The sequence below is a fragment of the Watersipora subatra genome, chromosome 9, assembly GCF_963576615.1.
Source record: "Watersipora subatra chromosome 9, tzWatSuba1.1, whole genome shotgun sequence".
NCBI lineage: Eukaryota > Metazoa > Bryozoa > Gymnolaemata > Cheilostomatida > Watersiporidae > Watersipora > Watersipora subatra.
Window position 1 is genome coordinate 50,435,634 of NC_088716.1, and position 21,037 is coordinate 50,456,670.

General features: G+C 35.3%; 2 protein-coding genes across 2 annotated transcripts in view; both read left to right on the forward strand.

Moving 5' to 3' along the window:
* The first annotated feature begins 35 nt into the window (after positions 1-35).
* On the forward strand, positions 36-8,970 carry LOC137405177 (uncharacterized). The gene is made up of 3 exons (XM_068091405.1): positions 36-308; positions 6,261-6,419; positions 8,539-8,970. The coding sequence occupies exons 1-3, from the start codon at positions 36-38 to the stop codon at positions 8,968-8,970; spliced, it is 864 nt and encodes a 287-aa protein (XP_067947506.1).
* A 4,706-nt stretch (positions 8,971-13,676) lies between these two features.
* The window catches only part of LOC137403872 (epithelial cell-transforming sequence 2 oncogene-like), a 32,826-nt gene continuing 25,465 nt past the window's right edge, over positions 13,677-21,037 (forward strand). Inside the window, exons 1-5 of the mRNA XM_068089968.1 lie at positions 13,677-13,795; positions 14,349-14,384; positions 14,764-14,862; positions 18,164-18,304; positions 20,713-20,844. Of these exons, the coding sequence (XP_067946069.1) occupies positions 13,742-13,795; positions 14,349-14,384; positions 14,764-14,862; positions 18,164-18,304; positions 20,713-20,844 (462 nt within the window). The 5' untranslated portion in view covers positions 13,677-13,741. The remainder of the gene's footprint in view (positions 13,796-14,348; positions 14,385-14,763; positions 14,863-18,163; positions 18,305-20,712; positions 20,845-21,037) is intronic.

Consider the following 21,037-nt stretch of genomic DNA (forward strand, 5'->3'; position numbering starts at 1 on the left):
CTGACGCAACGCCTCGTCGAGGGATTCCGTTCAAGATGCCATCAGCAAGATGTCAACAAATATTTCACCCGCTTATTAGTCGGTGCCGAACTCTCAGAGACAGCGCAAGGAGTAAAGGAGAGAGAATGAAACCTTCAAGAGCGAGATGCGTACCAGGATCGGTTGCTATAGCAACAACAATTCTCTTTGCAACTCTTCTCATCCTCTACTCTGAACAAGCCAAGTACACATTCCAAGTTTCTCGTATGCGGAAGGCGGAATATTGTTACATAGACTTCCTTGGACACAAGAGTAAGACTCTGAAGCAGGTAGGAAAGTAGATGAATAGGAGTTCTGGGGTATATCAGTCAGATGGAAATAACTAACACCAAGCTAAGTAAAGAGAAGGTTAAATCTTATCTTCTGCTTGTAGAAAAAACTTGCAGCAACTACACATTAATTTATTCCTCTGGCTGTTCATGTGACTATCCATAACTACAATGGCTAGAACTCTAACAATTTTGAAATCGATAACAGGACCAGATCAATAAATAGATAGATATGAACTTTATTTTCATTTTTCTCACTCAAAGCAAATTAGACCAAAAGACAAAAAGCAAAAACACATTAATAGCTTTTGAATATAAAAAGTAACAAATTTATCATCTTGCTAAATTTAGATTTGTTTTTTCTCAGCATTGCTTTTAATCAAAAATTATATTAAAAACCATCAACGCATTTTGCATGCCTACCCACTAACCCATATGACGGCATGGAACCATTTTTGGGGTATCTAAATCAGTTATGTATTATGTATTAAATCAGTTATGTATTTCATGTTATATCAGTAATAAATATGTTAGATATGAACTTTATTATCACCTGTCAATGCTGTTCAAAGCTAATTTCACTCTTTATTATCACCTGTCAATGCTGTTCAAAGCTAATTTGACTCTTTATTATCACCTGTCAATGCTGTTCAAAGCTAATTTCACTCTTTATTATCACTTGTCAATGCTGTTCAAAGCTAATTTGACTCTTTATTATCACCTGTCAATGCTGTTCAAAGCTAATTTGACTCTTTATTATCACCTGTCAATGCTGTTCAAAGCTAATTTGACTCTTTATTATCACCTGTCAATGCTGTTCAAAGCTAATTTGACTCTTTATTATCACCTGTCAATGCTGTTCAAAGCTAATTTCACTCTTTATTATCACCTGTCAATGCTGTTCAAAGCTAATTTCACTCTTTATTATCACCTGTCAATGCTGTTCAAAGCTAATTTCACTTTTTATTATCACCTGTCAATGCTGTTCAAAGCTAATTTGACTTTTTATTATCACCTGTCAATGCTGTTCAAAGCTAATTTGACTCTTTATTATCACCTGTCAATGCTGTTCAAAGCTAATTTGACTCTTTATTATCACCTGTCAATGCTGTTCAAAGCTAATTTCACTCTTTATTATCACCTGTCAATGCTGTTCAAAGCTAATTTGACTCTTTATTATCACCTGTCAATGCTGTTCAAAGCTAATTTGACTCTTTATTATCACCTGTCAATGCTGTTCAAAGCTAATTTGACTTTTTATTATCACCTGTCAATGCTGTTCAAAGCTAATTTGACTCTTTATTATCACCTGTCAATGCTGTTCAAAGCTAATTTCACTCTTTATTATCACCTGTCAATGCTGTTCAAAGCTAATTTGACTCTTTATTATCACCTGTCAATGCTGTTCAAAGCTAATTTCACTCTTTATTATCACTTGTCAATGCTGTTCAAAGCTAATTTCACTCTTTATTATCACCTGTCAATGCTGTTCAAAGCTAATTTGACTCTTTATTATCACCTGTCAATGCTGTTCAAAGCTAATTTGACTTTTTATTATCACCTGTCAATGCTGTTCAAAGCTAATTTCACTCTTTATTATCACCTGTCAATGCTGTTCAAAGCTAATTTGACTCTTTATTATCACCTGTCAATGCTGTTCAAAGCTAATTTCACTCTTTATTATCACCTGTCAATGCTGTTCAAAGCTAATTTGACTCTTTATTATCACCTGTCAATGCTGTTCAAAGCTAATTTGACTCTTTATTATCACCTGTCAATGCTGTTCAAAGCTAATTTGACTCTTTATTATCACCTGTCAATGCTGTTCAAAGCTAATTTGACTCTTTATTATCACCTGTCAATGCTGTTCAAAGCTAATTTCACTTTTTATTATCACCTGTCAATGCTGTTCAAAGCTAATTTCACTCTTTATTATCACCTGTCAATGCTGTTCAAAGCTAATTTCACTCTTTATTATCACCTGTCAATGCTGTTCAAAGCTAATTTCACTCTTTATTATCACCTGTCAATGCTGTTCAAAGCTAATTTGACTCTTTATTATCACCTGTCAATGCTGTTCAAAGCTAATTTGACTCTTTATTATCACCTGTCAATGCTGTTCAAAGCTAATTTCACTCTTTATTATCACCTGTCAATGCTGTTCAAAGCTAATTTGACTCTTTATTATCACCTGTCAATGCTGTTCAAAGCTAATTTGACTCTTTATTATCACCTGTCAATGCTGTTCAAAGCTAATTTGACTCTTTATTATCACCTGTCAATGCTGTTCAAAGCTAATTTCACTCTTTATTATCACCTGTCAATGCTGTTCAAAGCTAATTTGACTCTTTATTATCACCTGTCAATGCTGTTCAAAGCTAATTTCACTGTGAAAGAAGAAATAAAAAATAAGAAAGTAAAACTATGAGTATCGGAAAAAAGTTTTTTGTTCTTTATCTATAACGTGGATTAGAAAGTTGAATGAAAGAGTTTTTATTGTGAACTGACTGTGTAGTTAGTAATTTATTGACTGTAAACAGATACTTATGGTAACCCTGCTACTAACGATAAAACTGAAGTATTTCATTCGCAGTAAATTAAGAGATATTTCTTTCAAAATTAGAAAACAAATTGAATTTAAGCAAGTCACTGAATGATCATTTCTATTCTTTAGAACTGGGTAACAATTTATTGAAGTCCTTTATCTCTATTACTCTGGGGAACTCTTCTTAATATTAAAAACTGATAACATTTTTGCCGTGTCCTTCAACTTTCTAATTATGGTCAAATGACCTTTCTCAGAGTCGACGAGTCGTTTCACAAAATCAGTTACGAATCTGTGATCCTACACTGCTTTTACATAAGTTAATGTTATCTGCGCATTGTTATCTGGATAGACTCTTTTTTATTAAATGTTCAATGTACATTTCCATAGAAACAGACTTATTTTGGAATGTTTAACGCAGGAGTAGATTTGTTTGGTTATGAAAAATACTTGTTTACCATATCAATGCCCCCGAGAGGCCACGTAGAGAGCCTAGTGTATTTCTACAAAACAATGATAATGTCGAATAGAGTCAATAACTTATTAATACAGTTATTTTTCTCTTTTGCTCAAATTTTGTATCAAAATATTGGAGTAACTTTGTTAGCATATTAAAATATTTACATAGGTGTAATCAACTTTTGTCAAATTGAATCCTTGTTCAGTAAATATATGTATAATTATTTTTTCCATCTATTTTCAGCTGGCCGTACTATTACATATTCAGCATCATTTTCATTCACATAGATGTTTTTATTGGCTCTTATGTTCCTTACAAGATTTGATTATCCAGGTACTAAAGCAATATTCAAATGAATTCTGTTTTGCTGGAATGAGAGAATCTCAAATATCTGAACAACGCTGACTCACTGGAATGCACAACTGTTCGCCTAAAGCTTATAGACTAGCTACTTAAGTTGATCTGTTTTATAACAAACTAGCAGAATGCTTGGTGTTGCACGGGTATTAAAAGCAGCTTGTAAAAAGTGGCAAGTAATGTAGCTGCCTGCCATTTCCCCTCAGCCTGGCACATTGCCAATGGCTAATTTGAGTAAGCTACTATTCATATTGCTAACTCTGCTACTAAAAGCCATGAGAGCAAGGTCTAGTGACGTTGCGTTGCGGGTAACGCAGAGTGCTATGCATATTTTAACCGATTTGATGACTCATATCTATCGCCTAATTAATTGATTGCATCTAGTGTAGCTTAATTGGTTAGGTTATCGCCTGGTGAAATAGGAGGTTTTGAGATCAAATCCAGCGCGAAGCGAATCTGCCATTTTTAGATTGTAATAGCTATAGCTGGTCACACTGAACGACAAACTTTGAGAATTATATTTATAGATTACCTTTCTATACTCAGCCTAAATAAATATATGTATTAACTTAAATGAACCAGATTCAGAGTACGATATTTGAAAAGCCTTCATGGTAATTTAACTCAAAGTTTCCAAAGTTTTTATTTGAATAAACAAGATTTTGAATACCTGAATAATGCTGGGTCATTAAAATGCAGTGATTAATAGCCAATGCAGATGACTATCATAGCTTCTCAGCTGTTTTGTAAATAGTCTTTTTTCTCCAGACAAATAAGTCATTCAACTCGCGTGTCTAACTGCCTTGCTGCCTGGTGTGCTTTAAAAGTTTGCTTGTTACGCAACACTTTTTTTTTAGACATTGCAAATAGGTAACTGACTTTATAACGGCCTATTGATGACAACCGACTTGTTATTAAAAATTTCCTCTTAAACAAATTTAGGCAAACAATCAAATACAGCTTTTTAAGATTATGTAAGAGTTTCTCAGCAAGTCTTATTGAAGGCTTGTCTAGGTCGATGAATAATACTAATAATAATGAATAATGACAGTTACAAAGAACAAAATGTGGAGATTGAAAAGGTGGCAACCTGTGTTCATGATGCTGTTCTAAACACAAATTTATTATAATCCTGGTTTTTATAGCAATCTTTATTGCTTTCTAATTTCTCTGGCATTCTATAGAGTGCACCTCATTTGTGGCTAGAGGTAAGATATCATTCCCTACCTGGCAGCATGTTCCCTGCTGAAATAGTTGATAGCAAAAGTTCTATTAAAAATGTAATTGATTTTATTTGTAACTTCTTATTGGCATGTCAGAAAATATGGCTTGTCGATTGTGTTGGCTACCATTGGAGCAGGATACTTCGTGAGGCTGTGGGAAACCATGTGAGATTATGAGGTATCATATGAGATCAAATGAGATCATGTGAGGCTGTAAGACACTGTGACAGATCATGTGAGATCATGAAAGATTGCGTGAAACACTGGGATACCATGAGAGAACATGTGAGACTATGAAAGATCATGAGAGATCATGTGAAACTGTAGGAGATTATGCAAGATCATAAGAGATCATGAGAGACTGTAAGAGACCATGTGAGACCATGAGAAATCATAAGAGATTATGCGAAACTGTGGTAGATCATGAGAGATCATGTGAGATCATGAGAAACTGTGAGAGATCATGAGAAACTGTTACAAACTTCACAAGCGAATAAGAGGCTGTCTACCAAAAAGTTTAAAAGATTCTCATTACTATCAGACTCGGCATATACTTTGAGAGATAGTGCAAAAACTGAGAAAACGTTATGAACTGTGGTTAAACACTGATACAGGCTGGAAAGAGTGTTATGAGAGTTTGGTAGAAAAACAAAATTTGGAGATGTTATGAAAGTTTGCATAGCGCCAATTTTAAAAAGCTTTTGAAGCAATAAGAGATTCATAGGCTTCTCATTGCATGGCAATTACAATAGATATTTGCTATCATATACTAAGGCAATGTTCAAGCAACCTGTCAGCTTCTTGCCCTCAACCAACTCAAACTCCTCAATTTAGATGCAATTTACGTAAATATTATTTGTTGAATTTCAAGGATATTTGCCTTTTGGCCTTTCTTTGACTTGTTTTACTAATGTGAATGTTTTAAACCCTGAATAAGGCAGTCAAACAATCTTACTGGTGTATAGTCAGACTAGTACTAGTAACTTCAGGCTACAAGTAACTTACTAGTAACAGTAAATAACTAGTAACAGTAACTTACTAGTAACAGTAAGTACCTAGTAACAGTAACTTACTAGTAACAGTAACTTACTAGTAACAGTAACTTGCTAGTAACAGTAATTACCTAGTAACAATAACTTACTAGTAACAGTAAGTACTTAGTAACAGTAACTCGCTAGTAACAGTAACTTAATAGTAACAGTAACTTACTAGTAACAGTAATTACATAGCAATCTACTAGGTTCCAGCAGGACTACCTGGGTGATCTATAGTGTATAGAAATTTTCCCTATTATTATGACCTGCAATGACGATACTTTCATTAATATTGTCAACACGAATCATAATTCCCCTCTGTCTGAATTTTAGACATCTTGTTGTGAGATCTGGCTAGGAGTTGTGTGTAGGAGACTCAACCATATGCCCTGCCCAAGTGTTTCTGTTCATTACAAGTTGGTTGAGGAAGATTTTCAAAGAGCTGGCTATGTCAATTATTGGAACCCACGGGAGCTCATCGCTCGATATGCCGTAAGTTATTTATTGATTGCATGTATCTTCACACTCTGGCCGACTTTACATGCCTGATCTGGAGATCCAACAAGTACATTAGCGTTATTTTGATGTTTAACCACATTTGTATTTCTTTAGTTTTTGAAAAACAGGCTTTTTTAAGAAACCTGAAGCATAAATTTGGTGTTGAACTTGAGCAGCTAGAACTAGAAGACAATATTTTATGTATTTGTTTTCATATAGATATATTTGCTACAAGTACTATTCTTTGTTTCATATACTCATTATAACCTAGGAATCAATGTGTTGTCATAGAAACGTAAATAAATTCTATACACACCTTAAATTAGAGCCAGGAAATGAGGACAATCCAATAAGAAACTAGCTTGGTACAGAGTACTCATTTCCTTTTCTCAGCTCTCTGACAAAATTTGAAAATCTTGTTCGAGGCAATCTGGTAAGAACACCCTCAAAAGTAAGAATTTTAACTAGTATAAGACAGCAGGGCTGTTTCTTCCCCTCATTGGTTATCTCTTTGGAGTAAAGAAAATAAAAAGAGAAAAGAAGACAAATGTGTTGGCCCTTTTAAACAATAATCTTAACTCAACGTAAACTGATCGATTTGTCTGTCTGCCTGTCTGTCTGTCTGTCTGGTGTCTGAGCATAGATTAGGGTCATTATAAAACAAACTGACTTGCCTTGTAGCCTGGTGTCTGTACTTGTGAACTTAACTGTGTTTGTACTCCACCACCCAAATACAGTCATATCTCGACATATGAGCTTAATGCATTCTGGGACTGAGCTCGTAAGTCCATTTACTCGCATCTCAAAACTCTGTTTCCTATATAAAATAACTAAATACAAATTAATCCGTTACCATACTATGACAACACCACCTAAACCGGATATTATGGTTGAAAAATGCATTTTTAATTTTTGTAATTCCATAAATGCAATTGCTACTCAGTTGTTCTGATCTGCAATAGAATGTAACATCACTATGTACACTACTGTAAGTTTTCACCTTCAAGAAAGATGTTGTGCAAAACGGCTGTCTGAGGGAGACTTGACAGCAACACATTTGGTACCTTTGTGACCCTACGTAATAGGAACTTTGACATTAACTTCAATTTAGCTTACTAGACACACACTTGAAGCAAAGTTTTCATCTTGTACTAAACTTACTTTATATTTATTGTCATATGTTTTTAGCATCAGTTTCCAACTAAGCATTTTTGCTTCGCTTTCGCTTTAACTTTTAGCCAACCATTTAAAAGCTTTTTTTAAACTGATTTGAGGAAAAGGACCTCTCGCATACTGGTCATATAGTGTAGTAGTCATCGAACCACATATGCCCATATCTCAAAGATTACTCATATCTCAACTAAGAAACTTGTTAGAAAGTTAGCTCGTATCTCGAGTTTCTCGCATGTTGGGGCACTCATATGTAGAGGGCTAATATATCACCTAAATTTTTCCAGCCTGCACTTATTTTTGTTTAGTTTACAAAATCAGATAAAAATTACGAATTGCTCATTGTTTATCTTTTATCGTTTATCTTTATCTTTTGTCTTATCTTTATCTGTAGGTTATTACTTTATCATCTACACCTAAGAAGTTGGCTTTGGGTCACTTTACAGATTCACTAGCATTCAGACAGTATTAGTTTTCCTGATAAGTTTACATGAATTTACTGTTTCTCTGTTTATGTTGTACAAAATGCTATATCAGTATCAGATTACCTGCAACATTCAATAAAGTAATAGGTTACATAGTTTCTTTACAGTTTATGGAGAGTGATAATCTTAAAGTTCACTAGTGTCTTACCATAATGTGTCAGAAAGAGAGTTTATTTATTTATCTATTATGGCATGACGCCATCATCGCTTTGATAGTTGTTTTCCTCACATTTGTAGTGCTGTAATGCGATATGAGCTTAGATTTTGTTGATAGCTCTTATCCTTCTGACATACCCAAACTCAGTATGCATAAACACTGATGTGTTGACATGTTCATACAGAATTGAGACTAATTCAGGTCTTTTCATTGAATCATGACAAATAAAAAAACATAGACTTAGGTTCAAGTAAGACGTATTCCTTTAGTTAAACTAAATTGTCTGTTGTCGCCATTTTAGACTAATTCTCACTGCATGATAGTGCCCATAACCTGTCCAGAGTTGGAGAAACAACAGGAGTACACACAAGCTGAAGTGAACAAAGAATATGCATTAAATCAAACACTTGATTGCTATGTGCAAAAGGATATCCCAGGGAGACCTTTGCTTATCACGGCAGAACTTCTTCCACACCTGTCATTAGCTGTCATTCTCTTCACGCTGCCACCTATTGTCATTCTATCAGCTTTGGTCACGTGTGTTGTATTCAGAGGAACAAGCAAAGATGATGATGCAGAAACAAGTAAAGAATACGATTACGAATGTAATGAGGAGGTTTTTGTTCCTAAATGTAGCCGCATACGCATTGCGACTTATGATATAGATGATGACTTACATGAACTTCAAGAGGATGAATCATCTATATATTCAACAGCCAAACCTAAAATATAAGATTTGCATTTTAACTTGAAGTATAGTTATATTTAAAACATATTGCACTGTAAGTGTCTGAAATGTGAAAGGTCATTCTCGTGCAAATTCTTGTTCCTCCTCATTTGTAGATTTTGATATCCTGACCATATTTTGATGTGTTAAGATTATAAATTATATTCATGTTTTGCCAATGTATGCAATAAAGTATTCATTTGCCTGTTTGGGTCGTTCATTACATCTTCAAAGGTCTGTTATAACATTACAATCATCTCGTTGGGACAAAAACGGGATCTCTATTCACAACGCTTGAAGTTGTCTTACTACTAAAGATTGAGTTAGTGGTATCTCAGACTATAGCGTTTCTCAGGTTACATAGCTTTGAAATTCGTTACTCGAAAGCCTGTATCGCACCGTTTTATCGATGTACAAACGTGCTTGGCGACTCGCGCTAGTTCGAATGATGTAAAAACAACTTTAGCGGAGAGTTCAAGGTAACCTACTCAACAGGCTACAGCTCCTTCAGGTCTTTTGCACAGGCTGCAACAATGAATGTCAAAAACGCCACCGTTGACTAAAGTACGTACAGGAAATGCACGTATTTAATGACCTAGACATTAGTTTATGAACATGCTGATTATATTTGATAAATTGCGCTTGTGCATGTGACTAGCTACGCTTATCAATTTGCTGAAGTGCCGGCGATGGAAATCCGAATTGCTCACTTGGATTTTAGAATTATCATCACATATGTCAAAACACACTTGAGCCTGTTCAATGCTTACAGAAAAAAGCAGAAGAATTCGTTTAACATTGTTCTTTAGTACTTTTTCAGTTTATTTACGCTTTCAAACCTAAGCCAGTGTTGATCTTCGTAAGGGGTAGAACGTCGCTCAACTAGAAATTTGCTTTACTTTTTGTTACAATTGTTTGTTTGCTAGTAGCTACAACAGTTTCTTTGTCATACCCTTTGGATTTGGATGTTCTACTCACTGGTAATAATGGCAGTTATGTTAGCATGAGAGTTAGTAGGGCATCAAGAAAGGCTGAAAATTTGCTACTGGATCTGTGGTAATTAAAATTACAACGCTAAAACAATGGTATGAATAAGTAGTTGTAGGATGAGGTAGTAATAGTTTGAATCTATTGTATGGTTACATAAATGCAAGATATGAGATTTTCAATTTGAATGTTTTTGCAAGAGGCCACTGCGGTTAGTTTGGTGTAAACATTGTACACACAACTAATTATGTTATTTTTTATTCGCAATCTAAGCGATATCGCGCTATGTATTTCATCCCAGCATTATAGCCTATAGCTCATTGTAGCTCTAGGAAAATTCGTGATAAGCTGTTGTTAGTCAGTAAAAATTAAATTAATTTACACAAATGACAACTTCATACACAGGGTTGGCACAAAAATCAAATGATTTAAATTGTTGATTTAAATTCTGAGATAGGATTATGATTTTTTTTATTTCATATAGGCCTATTTGCAAAAACCAATGTTTCTTGCCAAACAATCTTGTTCTGATGCGTGTGTAACAAATCTGTAAACACTCCTCTGTCTTGAATTAGCAACTGCGGTAGAGATAATTGGCTACATGTGTAGTACAATGCTAAAGAAGAACCTTTGAAGTTAGGACTTATGAGTTTATCTAGTAAACCTCAAAGCAGGATTAATTATGAGATAGCTACTGTAACTGGTACATTTTTCCTTCACTGCCTTTTTATGTTGGCTCTCATGCGCACTTTGTTTAGAACGGCTAGTAGCTGTACTTCACTAATTCAACATGAATTCACCAGTTTGTCTGATATCCAAGCATAGATCATGAACCTTGTAATTTTATATGACTTTTTAATCCTAAAAATATAAGAATTATTTTAATTAAAATATGTAAGTCACCGATACTGAGTAGTGGGTTCGCCAGCGTTCTGATATGCAATGCACCAGACAGACAATTTACATCGGCAAAAATTGGTGAAAAAATCAAATTTATAAAAAAATTCATTAACATCGAAAAAATCTATTTAAATAAAAAATGAACTCTAATTTTTTCAACCCTGTTCATTATTAACTAATAAACGTGATCATTGATTTATCGATTATTCGTGGCTGTTTGCTCTCTAATTGCATCATACTGCACATTCATAAACCTGCACTGAACTATTGTAAAGGAATTTTGCAGTGCAAATGAGCTCTGTTTAAAAAGACGTGTCAGCTTACAGGTATTCTTATGCTACTATATTTCGAGTTTCTATAGTCACAGTGAAGCTTTGCTGTCCTTGAAGTATTGGGTTGCTACATGCATATCAACCAAGCACTGCTTGTGGAGGAGTGTCATCAGGCTGGTTGACACTTAATTACTATAATATGTACTTGATACTTAGTTACTTTATACAATTCCAGTATACCTTAGCAGATCCCAACCCTTCTATTATTCTCTTTAGGTAAAATATATTGATGCCTGGATAACAAGTTTTGTAAAATATGTTGCTGAAGCAATTATCTATGGTGAACGTATTGTGTGCATTTTCTGATCTGGTAAAACCTGATTATTTACTAATTCATGGTTCAGACATTTGAGCCTTATCTGGGTCTCATCTTTTTTATGCAACCTTTTTATTAATACAGACCTCTAACATTAAGACTTCTTTTTGTTTGGGTTTAAGGTCTTTTCTTGGTATTTTTTTGCAGCTACAGTTTTATACAGTATTTTTTCTCTATGTTCAGCTTAGAGAATCCTTCATATTTTTTACTGTAGATTTGATTTTGAAAATAACCTGTCCTTTTAAGCTTTGTATGAACTTTTTCAGCTGTTGTCTTGTGAGCTTTAAAAGGAATGTTTGCATGTGGCTAGCTATAAATCTAGCAGACAGATGAAACCAGGTTGCATTATGTAGATGTTGTTGGTGAATACTGTAGGCTTTTTCCATACGTGGTTTTCCTTTAGTGTTTCAATGTTGTGTAGTATTTTATTTTACATCAAATGCTATTGCCTTTGTGTATATTAATCGATTGATTATTTGAAAATTTGGTTCATCATAACATTTCATAATGTCTGTCAGTGGTCGTTTGCTCAATAGGCCAGATTTAACTATGGTAGTTTTCAATTGCATTGCTGTTGCATTGATACTTGGGTGAAGTCTTACAGAATCAGAAAAACATTCTCATATTCTCAGGGATTGATTTTATCTAGTTAGACATCAAATAAAGTTACTAGTTCTTGCAGTTACCAGAGTTCTGTAGGGCAGCAAAAGACCTGGAAGTTCTGCCATATATTTCCAATGTTTATGCATGTATGTCAATAACACAAGGATAATAGCTACACTGTAGGAAATAAACTTATTGGTTGCTAAGAACATTAGGGTAACCATCATGTAATATACAGTTAAAATCTCAATGTTTGAAATCAAAACAGTTCAATCTTGAAAAAATTGAACTCATATCCACACGAGACTTATGGCTTTGAAATCTAATAGCAATGGAGAAGTGAGGTCAATCTTTTAGAGCGGAAGTTGAGAGGTAATGCGGTATGATACTCTTTCTGGTAATGATCAACTTTGAGCACAAATAAGCTACAATTTTTGTTCCAGATTTATTAAATGCTCAGCCAATCTCTGCAGTTGGACTGGTTGTTGCATTTTCTAGGGGGCAACGCTTTATCGGAATATTTTTACTGTTCAACAATATTTAGTATAATAATTTACTTGTCAAGCCATCTTAATCTTCATATCTCGTGCCTGTGCAGGTCTTGTTTGCTCTTCTACTGGTTCGCCTGAAAATCCGAATGGTGTCATCTTCGGTACTGATTTTCATAGATACCTAACAAGTACCTATGGACAACTGTACTCATTGATACCCATGAAACATATGTAGATGAGTATAGCATGGGTACACAATGGGAACCTAGGATAACCATACTTACGCATACTGATGAAGTATGCATGGATAGCCATGCTCATGATACCCATGAAGTATACCGAGGGGTAACCATGCTCATGATACCTATGAAGTGTACCCAGGGGTAACCATGCTCATGATACCCATGAAGTATATCCATGGATAACCATGCTCATGATACCCATGAAGTATATCCATGGATAACCATGCTCATGATACCCATGAAGTATACTGAGGGGTAACCATGCTCATGATACCCATGAAGTATACCCATGAATAACCATGCTCATGATTCCCATGAAGTGAACTCAGAGATGACCATGCTTATGATACCCATGAAGTACTCATGGTTGACTATACATGCGGGTTCTCATCATGAACCCATGGATAACCATACTAATTGATATCCATTTCTTATCCAATGATTTTTATAGATTCAATTTTCTGAATTGTCATGAGGATGTCGATGTTCTTACTTTAAGTACATAAGTAATTAATAAGTAACTTTGTATTCAGAAAGAAAAAACTATATTTGTCTTATCATGATTGATAAGTTAGTAAATCAAGGAATGGTTACATTGCGGCGATTGGAGCATTTAATATATTTATGTGTAAGTCATTCGTAAATACATGTTGTTTTAATCTCACTATGACCAAACAAAGCTTCCTGGCTAATGCCTTTTTCTTGATCTTTAGTTTGGAATGAACCACGACATCAACATACTGAATCTAAACTGATAGTTCTAGGAGCCGAAACATGAGTTCATATCTGAGTACAAAATCTAAGATGAAGAGGCTTGATATCACTGACGACGACTCAAAAGTACTTGGAAAAAGCCCGACTCGGTTTACTAACAAATCTTCAGAGCAGTTTACAACAAAGAAGTTCATGACACATAACTCAGCATGGACTCCTGTCAACCACAAACCTTCAAATGATCAGGTCTCAAGTTCCTATCACGTTTTTTATCAGTATATCATCCATATTGGATGGGCATGTTAGTGAATAATACTCAAAGAACGTTCCACCTAAGTTTGTTACTGCATTTTACTAGAAAAGCACTAACAAAACTATTTCTCAATTTCTCATCCGAATTTCTCTATCAAATTATTCTTAAGGTTAGAAGGCCTCAAAATGGTATTCTCTTATTATTATTACTATTATTATTCCTAAGTATTTCTCAATTCATCATCTGAATTTAAACTAAAGATTTTTCTATCAAAATAGAAGCTAAGTTATTTGCTGCTGAGATTTGTTTAGTAGTCTCATGGTTTGAAAACCATTCTCATACTGTTTTTAAAGGTTTTTCATATCATTTTTAATAGCAAAAAAGTCCAAGTATTGAAAACCTAACATTTGTTAGGCTTTACCTCGCTAGTTTTTATGATATGCTACATTAATGTGTTTTATTAGTCGACAAAGAACTAACTTCCCTCAGACCTTATTATTAACATATGTTAAACCCAGTATGTGTGATACTCCTCCTTGGTTGTAGATATTCTTGGAAAGACGCGAGTTGATCACTCATTGGGTGAGTATGCTCTAAAGTCTATAAGTCTCTTTATTGTACAACAAATAGTACATTAGGGATGTAATAGCTATGACAGTGGTCACTTTATCAGGTAATAGCTAGTACAGTAGACACTCTATCAGGTAATAGCTAGTACAGTAGACACTTTATTAGGTAGTCAGACAGGTAATGACTAGGGATTCAGTTAGTAATAATCTGATGGTTTAATAAGGTCGATGATACAGTTGTTCAAAGTCATGTTGGCTGTAAATAATCAGCAGCCAACTTTTTGCGTAACTAATCAATAACTCTATATTATTGATTGACTAATTACTTTTATCCTCTTGCTTCATGGTCTCTGCACTGCAATCTGCTGAGCCTATCATTATATCACCTTTAGTTTGACCTTTGGACTGACTCCCAGAGGAAACGCTTCCTTGATGTGATTCTAAAGAAGTGTGGAAAGTCGCAGCTGCTGTTCACTCATAACTGGTTCGAGGTGAGACAATTCCTCAAATTTATGCCTTGTGTAACAATGGTAATTACTAGCAAAAAAGTGAGTTATGTCTCGGAGATATGGCAGTACCCTGAGAAACTCCATTGTCGTTGCAGTACTCATGTTTGCCTCTTGTACTGATGCTCTAGCAAATTTCTTTTTAAGAATTCTAATGGTGCTTCTGTTACAAACGGTAAAATACAGGTTTATTTAGTGTTGTATGCTTCAGAATGTTAAAGCTTTACCCATACCATGTTTACATTAAGTACTTCAGTATTTGATGATGTTATTACACGCTAAAACAGGGCTTTTCGATTGGTATGCTCACAACCCGAAGAAAAAAAGCCGTTGTTCGCGGGGTGCGAGAATCAATTGTAAAATGAAGAAAGTGTAATTGTCGTTGCAACAACTTGCCTATGTGAATGCGGATGTTCATCTCTTCTATATATCAAAAATAAATATCATAACGACATCAATCCTGAAAATAATTTGCGCATTTCACTTACCATCAAAGAATCATGGTTCAATAAGATAATAGCGGAGAAGAGGCAGGAAAAAGTCAAAGATCATATTGTGAGGTTTTTATACGTTGCTGCTGTCTGAAAACGTTGGACCTTTCTTGGAATGACCTTTCAATAACATTATTTTTGTCTATTCCGAATGTCTATTTTTTATTATGTTTTCAGCGTTTTATTTCATTCTAAACAAAGGGGGTGCGAGATCGCAATCGTCAGTCGTAGGGGTTGAAACTGGAAATGAGTGTAGAAGGGCTGTGCTAGAGTCCATATACATTCAAGTGTAATAGATATCCTTCAGAATTGATTGGATATCAGTGAATGAACCTTTTCCATTATATTCCAGGCTGTTTTGTGTTTATATAGTTTGCTAATGTACGCATGCAATTTTTATACCCAATGAGGCCTGGTGCCTTATTGGGTGTAAACCCAATTGAACCCTGTTCACAATACAGTATCGTTCTGTGTTTTCCTTCATGTCTTATATCTGATGCTGATTGCCTTTCAACCATCTCATTAGCTGCATATTCTGCAACATCATAAAGTAAGTACACTTGCTCTCGTCTAACTGTTTGGATCTGCTGCTACTGCCTTGACAGACCAATCTTTATGACAACATCACTTGTTTAGTGAGCCTATCTCCTTGATCTCTGTCTGGTGTCCATCTCCTAGCCCTGTGATATACTAAACCAATTTGAGTTGACAGTTGAATATGGCTAGCGTTGTTGCTGTGTCATTTTTTTCCCCAGCTAAGGATAGTGTGGGCCAAGAGGTATGAGAATGTTGATCTAGGCTGTGTGTGTTTGGGTGTTAACCAAAGATATTGCAGCTCTATTCTTTATTGGGTAATTCTAGTTGTATTGTGATATGCTTTTGTTGCGTTGACTTCTGACTTCAGAAAGCTTTTGGAATTCATAACAAGTTGGTCTAGTATCATGTCTATGTATATGTAGCCTTGCAGGGCTAAGCATTGTACTGTATATCAGTGTTGGCCTGAATTAGTGGAAATCATGTTTAAAATGGATGCCTTAATTTCTTTTTGATGCAATAATACAGGAAAACAAAATATGTGCTATGTGTCCTACTGAGGATTTATACATAGCCCTAGAGGTAACGTATGGTATGGCTGGTTTCAGTGCTTCTTATCAATTGCTCCCAATAATCTGAGGCCATTACTCCTTCCTCTCCAACATGGCACCCTCTTCATTGGAGAGTCCAATATGAGTTATCTTGTGTTTCAGGCTTATTAGATGCATGCATTTAAAGTCCAACGTTTATACATTTATTTTCAATTTGTGTTTTGGAAATGATGAAGTTTGCATCTATATATACAAAATCAAGTGTTTGTCTGTCTGTCATCATTCGTATGTCCAGTTAGTAGCGATTGGTTAAAATACGCATGTTTTAGTAGTCTAGTGCGCCGTGAAAGATCATAATGTGTGATGGTTGTATGCACAATTATTGCAAAGCATGGCAAGTGGTTGCATGGCTTAGTGGTAGTGCACTTGGCTTCACATACATCTATTCTAAAGTATGGGTTCGATTCCTGGGAGGTGGAATTTTTCTCTAACGGTCTTAGCAGGCTTTGGACAGACACAGCTGATATTATGATGAAGATTAAAATATTAGCTCAAGTTACTAGCCTAAGTTACTCAAATTTATTGGGTAAAGAAACTTAGCCGATGTCAACTATATTACCTGCCACTGTTTATAAGCTATTTTAAAGTAGCATTTGTAGCATAAGAAGTAAGCGATGTTTTCCAACAATCTGTTTTAGCTATGCCTCGAGGTTTCAAATATTCAAGTTATGCGTTGGCCGGACACAAATAACAAAAACAAATACCTCCATTTACACGTTAAAGTTGTAGATGTTGTATATGCTGATTAAAAATAAATTTTCTAGGCAAAAACTTTTTTATTACCCGAGCAACGTTGAGCATTCACCTCGTAAAATCATACAATCAATTTTTAAGGTTCGTTTCAATAGCTTTTAGTTTGGTTTCCTTAGTCAGTTTGGTTGAGTGATTGCATGCAACTAATAGTGCTGGAGCACATACTAGGCTCTCATAAGGTCTTTGTGGAGTGGTCTCCTCATGCCTCTAAAGACTGATTGCAGATGGTTTGCTTGCATATTAGCTTCAGCTCTTTTGCTTGACTGATGACTTATAAAGTAATGAGATACCAGACCCATGCATGTGGCTTGTAACCGATGTTTTTATTGGTTGATGTGTTATCATAGGATTTGCTGGTAGCTAGTGATTGTTTGGTTTGTATTTCTTGCGTATCATTTTGACACGCTCACTTGTTTAGTTTCTTGCTGTTTGCAAACTTATTTGTTGATTTCCCCATTCATCAGCTAAAATATTCACTTGTATTTGTTCAGATATCTATGGAGTCATAGTGTCACATTCCATAGAGTCATTGCTCAAGTTCCATAGAGTCATGGTGTCAAGTTCCATAGAGTCATAGTGTCAAGTTCCATAGAGTCATGGTTCAAGTTCCATAGAGTCATGGTGTCAGGTTTCATAGAGTCGTGGTGTCAAGTTCCTCCTACTTAAACCGACATAAACTAGTAAACTTCAGCTCTCAACTAGCTGATAGCCTTGTAACCTAGAATTTCAGAAAGAAGTTATGTCACTCTGAGGAAAGAAGAGTTCCAAACTTAGTGAGATAGAAAAATATTTTATGCAGAAACAACCACCCTTGTCTGTATTCATTCAGACCACTAGACAGTAATGGCGTTTAAGCAAATGTACTAGGCATCAGCTGCCGTTATTCGTTTGATACAGGCTAAAGCTGTGCTGACGAGAGTTGATCCCACAACAGTGCTGCCGCGATTTCTTACGCTTTACATATTCTCCATGCTGGACGCGAAGACGCTGTCACGAGCTTCTCAAGTCTCATGGGCGTGGAAGTTCATCGCCGAGCAGGTAATTAGGTTGTAACATGTTGTTTGTCACGCGCAAAGATGCTAAACTCAAATGGTCCAGGAAGCATGTTTTAGATAATTACTATTTTTGATACTGTGGAAATTTAGGTAGCAATTCTTGAAAGTATTTATTTTTCGCTATTTGATTTTAGCTTTATATTGATCATTCATCTCTTAGCGAGTCTGTCCATCTGCCAATTTCCATGTCTCATGGATCTAAAGCTAATTATTTTTAATACTTTCATATAGTCTACCCTAGGACACTTATGTATTCGCCGCATCTAACTTTCGCATTTTTGCGGCAACATCCTCTCATGAAAATTTCATGAGCAAAACTAAACTATCATAACGAACGAGCGAAAACGCGAAATTAAATGGCTTTGTTAATTGATATTCACAACAAAATCCTCATATTAGAAATGCAGGCAAGTTCCGTGTGTGGTTGGCTCATTGGGCAATTTTTGCTAAACTCATTATAGCTAATACACCGACTGAGCAGCATGGCAAAACAAATTAAGATAATAAGTTTTTTTGGAAAAGCCTAGACAAATTAGGAAGATGATGATATTAGTTTAGTCATTGAATTTGTAACTGATGAGGATGACAGTCTGGTAGGGAAAGTCATAAAATTGAATAATAATTATTGTGTTGATGAATTTTATTACCAACCAAAAGCAATAACAACCCGGAGCCATGGCCACCGCGTGCTATAAATACTTGAATTCTAATATTGGTACCACATAGGTCACTGCGGCAGGGACCTTGACGTCATTGATAGTCCAGGAAACAAATGGCAGCAAGCGATCAAATTGCATTATTGATCTCGCATACACATTTCTACCTGCGGTTCACAAATAAAAACTACCGTACTTTTTTCTGATGATTTGAGCCATGCGGCTTATAAAAGGGTGCTGCTAATCTGTAGCTTTTTCTTTCACCGCTAGGGCGCACTAACGGGAATATCCAATTAGTGCGCTTCTAGCGGTGAAAGAAAATACGAAACAATGCCTCACGGTACTGTCCCGTTAGGCACTAAGTTAAAAAGCGTCGGATAATACGAAACTGTGCCATTCTGCACTGTTCCATTTTAAACGGCAAAGTTGCTGCCACGTTAAAAAGCACAGTCCTTAGTTCTGCGGCCTATACAAAGGTGCGGCTTATGTATTGTTTTATTATCGTTTATTGGAAAATAAAGCAGATGCAGCTTATATAGAGGTGCGTTTTATAGTCTGAAAAGTACAGTAGTCCCAAATTGAAAAATATTTCGTACCACTGAACTGGACCTGAGGAATCTAATGATGTTTGTTTCACTGCATTTATTTTCACATCACTATATTTTCGCACTCATCAGAGCTGCGAAATTAAGTTGCAGTGAAATTTTACTCTGTATGCTACTCACGAAACTAAATACTAGCGAAATATAAGTGTCCTAGGGTAAGCTTCATAACAGTCAGTCATTGTTTAACCATATTACAGTGCGTAGGCTGAAAATACCTGGTCTTCTAATTCTGGTCTTAGAATCACTATTTTTACTCAAATTACATAAGTTCCAAATTAGCATGCAATAGTAAGTGAATTCATTATTATTATAAATATAATAGTGTTAATTATTCATTAGTTATTATTATAAATATAATAGAGTATTGTGTAATAGTCACTAGTACCCCTGACAGTCTCGTGGGCTGTGAGAGATCGTCATGTGTGCCATGAAAGCACAGAAAATAAGTATGTGTACAATAATTCTAAAATCATGGAAAGTGAATGATTGGGGCAGGTGGTAGCGTGCTGGGAGGTGAACCCCGTTGTTGTGTGTTCGAAACCTGTACAGTGCAATCTTTTTCACCAATATCTAACTGTGGCTTCGGATGAATGGACACATATTTCAGTATAGTAATGATTAGGTCTCATCTCTATCTAAATAATTATTTTACTCTTCTGTACTAGTGTTTTCTAAATACGCATATTTCATGATATCTTATTCGCTACTGATTATTTCAGAATTAACATTTGTTTTTAATGCATACTGATAGTTAAAATTAAGCCTATACACATTGCTTTAATACACAACTGCATGCTTTTTTTAAATTATTGATCCCGAACTCAGGCTAACTTATTTATTGTTAAGCTGGTGCTAAGACTATTTTGAGTTGACGCCAAGCAACGAAATACTTGTTTCAAGGAGATAACTTCAGGATTGCGACTGTCACTGATATCACTTGCTTGAAAAAAAAAAATTTGTTATCCAATAGGAAGGTGATTTATCCTTCCTTCAAACTTGGCTAGTGCAGTTTTATAAAGAATATTCTGTCTCAAACTAAATTAATGTATTAAGAAACAGCTCATTTAGAGTGTCATTGCATTTGGGGTTGTTAGTGACTTTCTTAGTGTCAAGAGTCATTTGTTCCTCAGGATTGTCTGTGGAGACCCAAGTGTGCGAGGTTTGGCTGGTACCTTCCCTACAGACCTACTAGTACTGAATATGGCAGCTGGAAGAAACACTACATACACTGCGTGCTCAACCTGGACTTAGCTACGAATGAGGTAATGCTGCACTACACACCCCTCTATTTCATCTCAAAAATTTGGGGTTCATAATCTATAGTACCGTGTATTGTATGTTGAAGCGATGAATTTAAATAACTCTGAATGGATGATTTGAACTTGATTTGAATTAATTTGAGTAACTTTGAATGATTTGAACTTGATTTGAGTAACTTTGAAAAAATGATTTGAA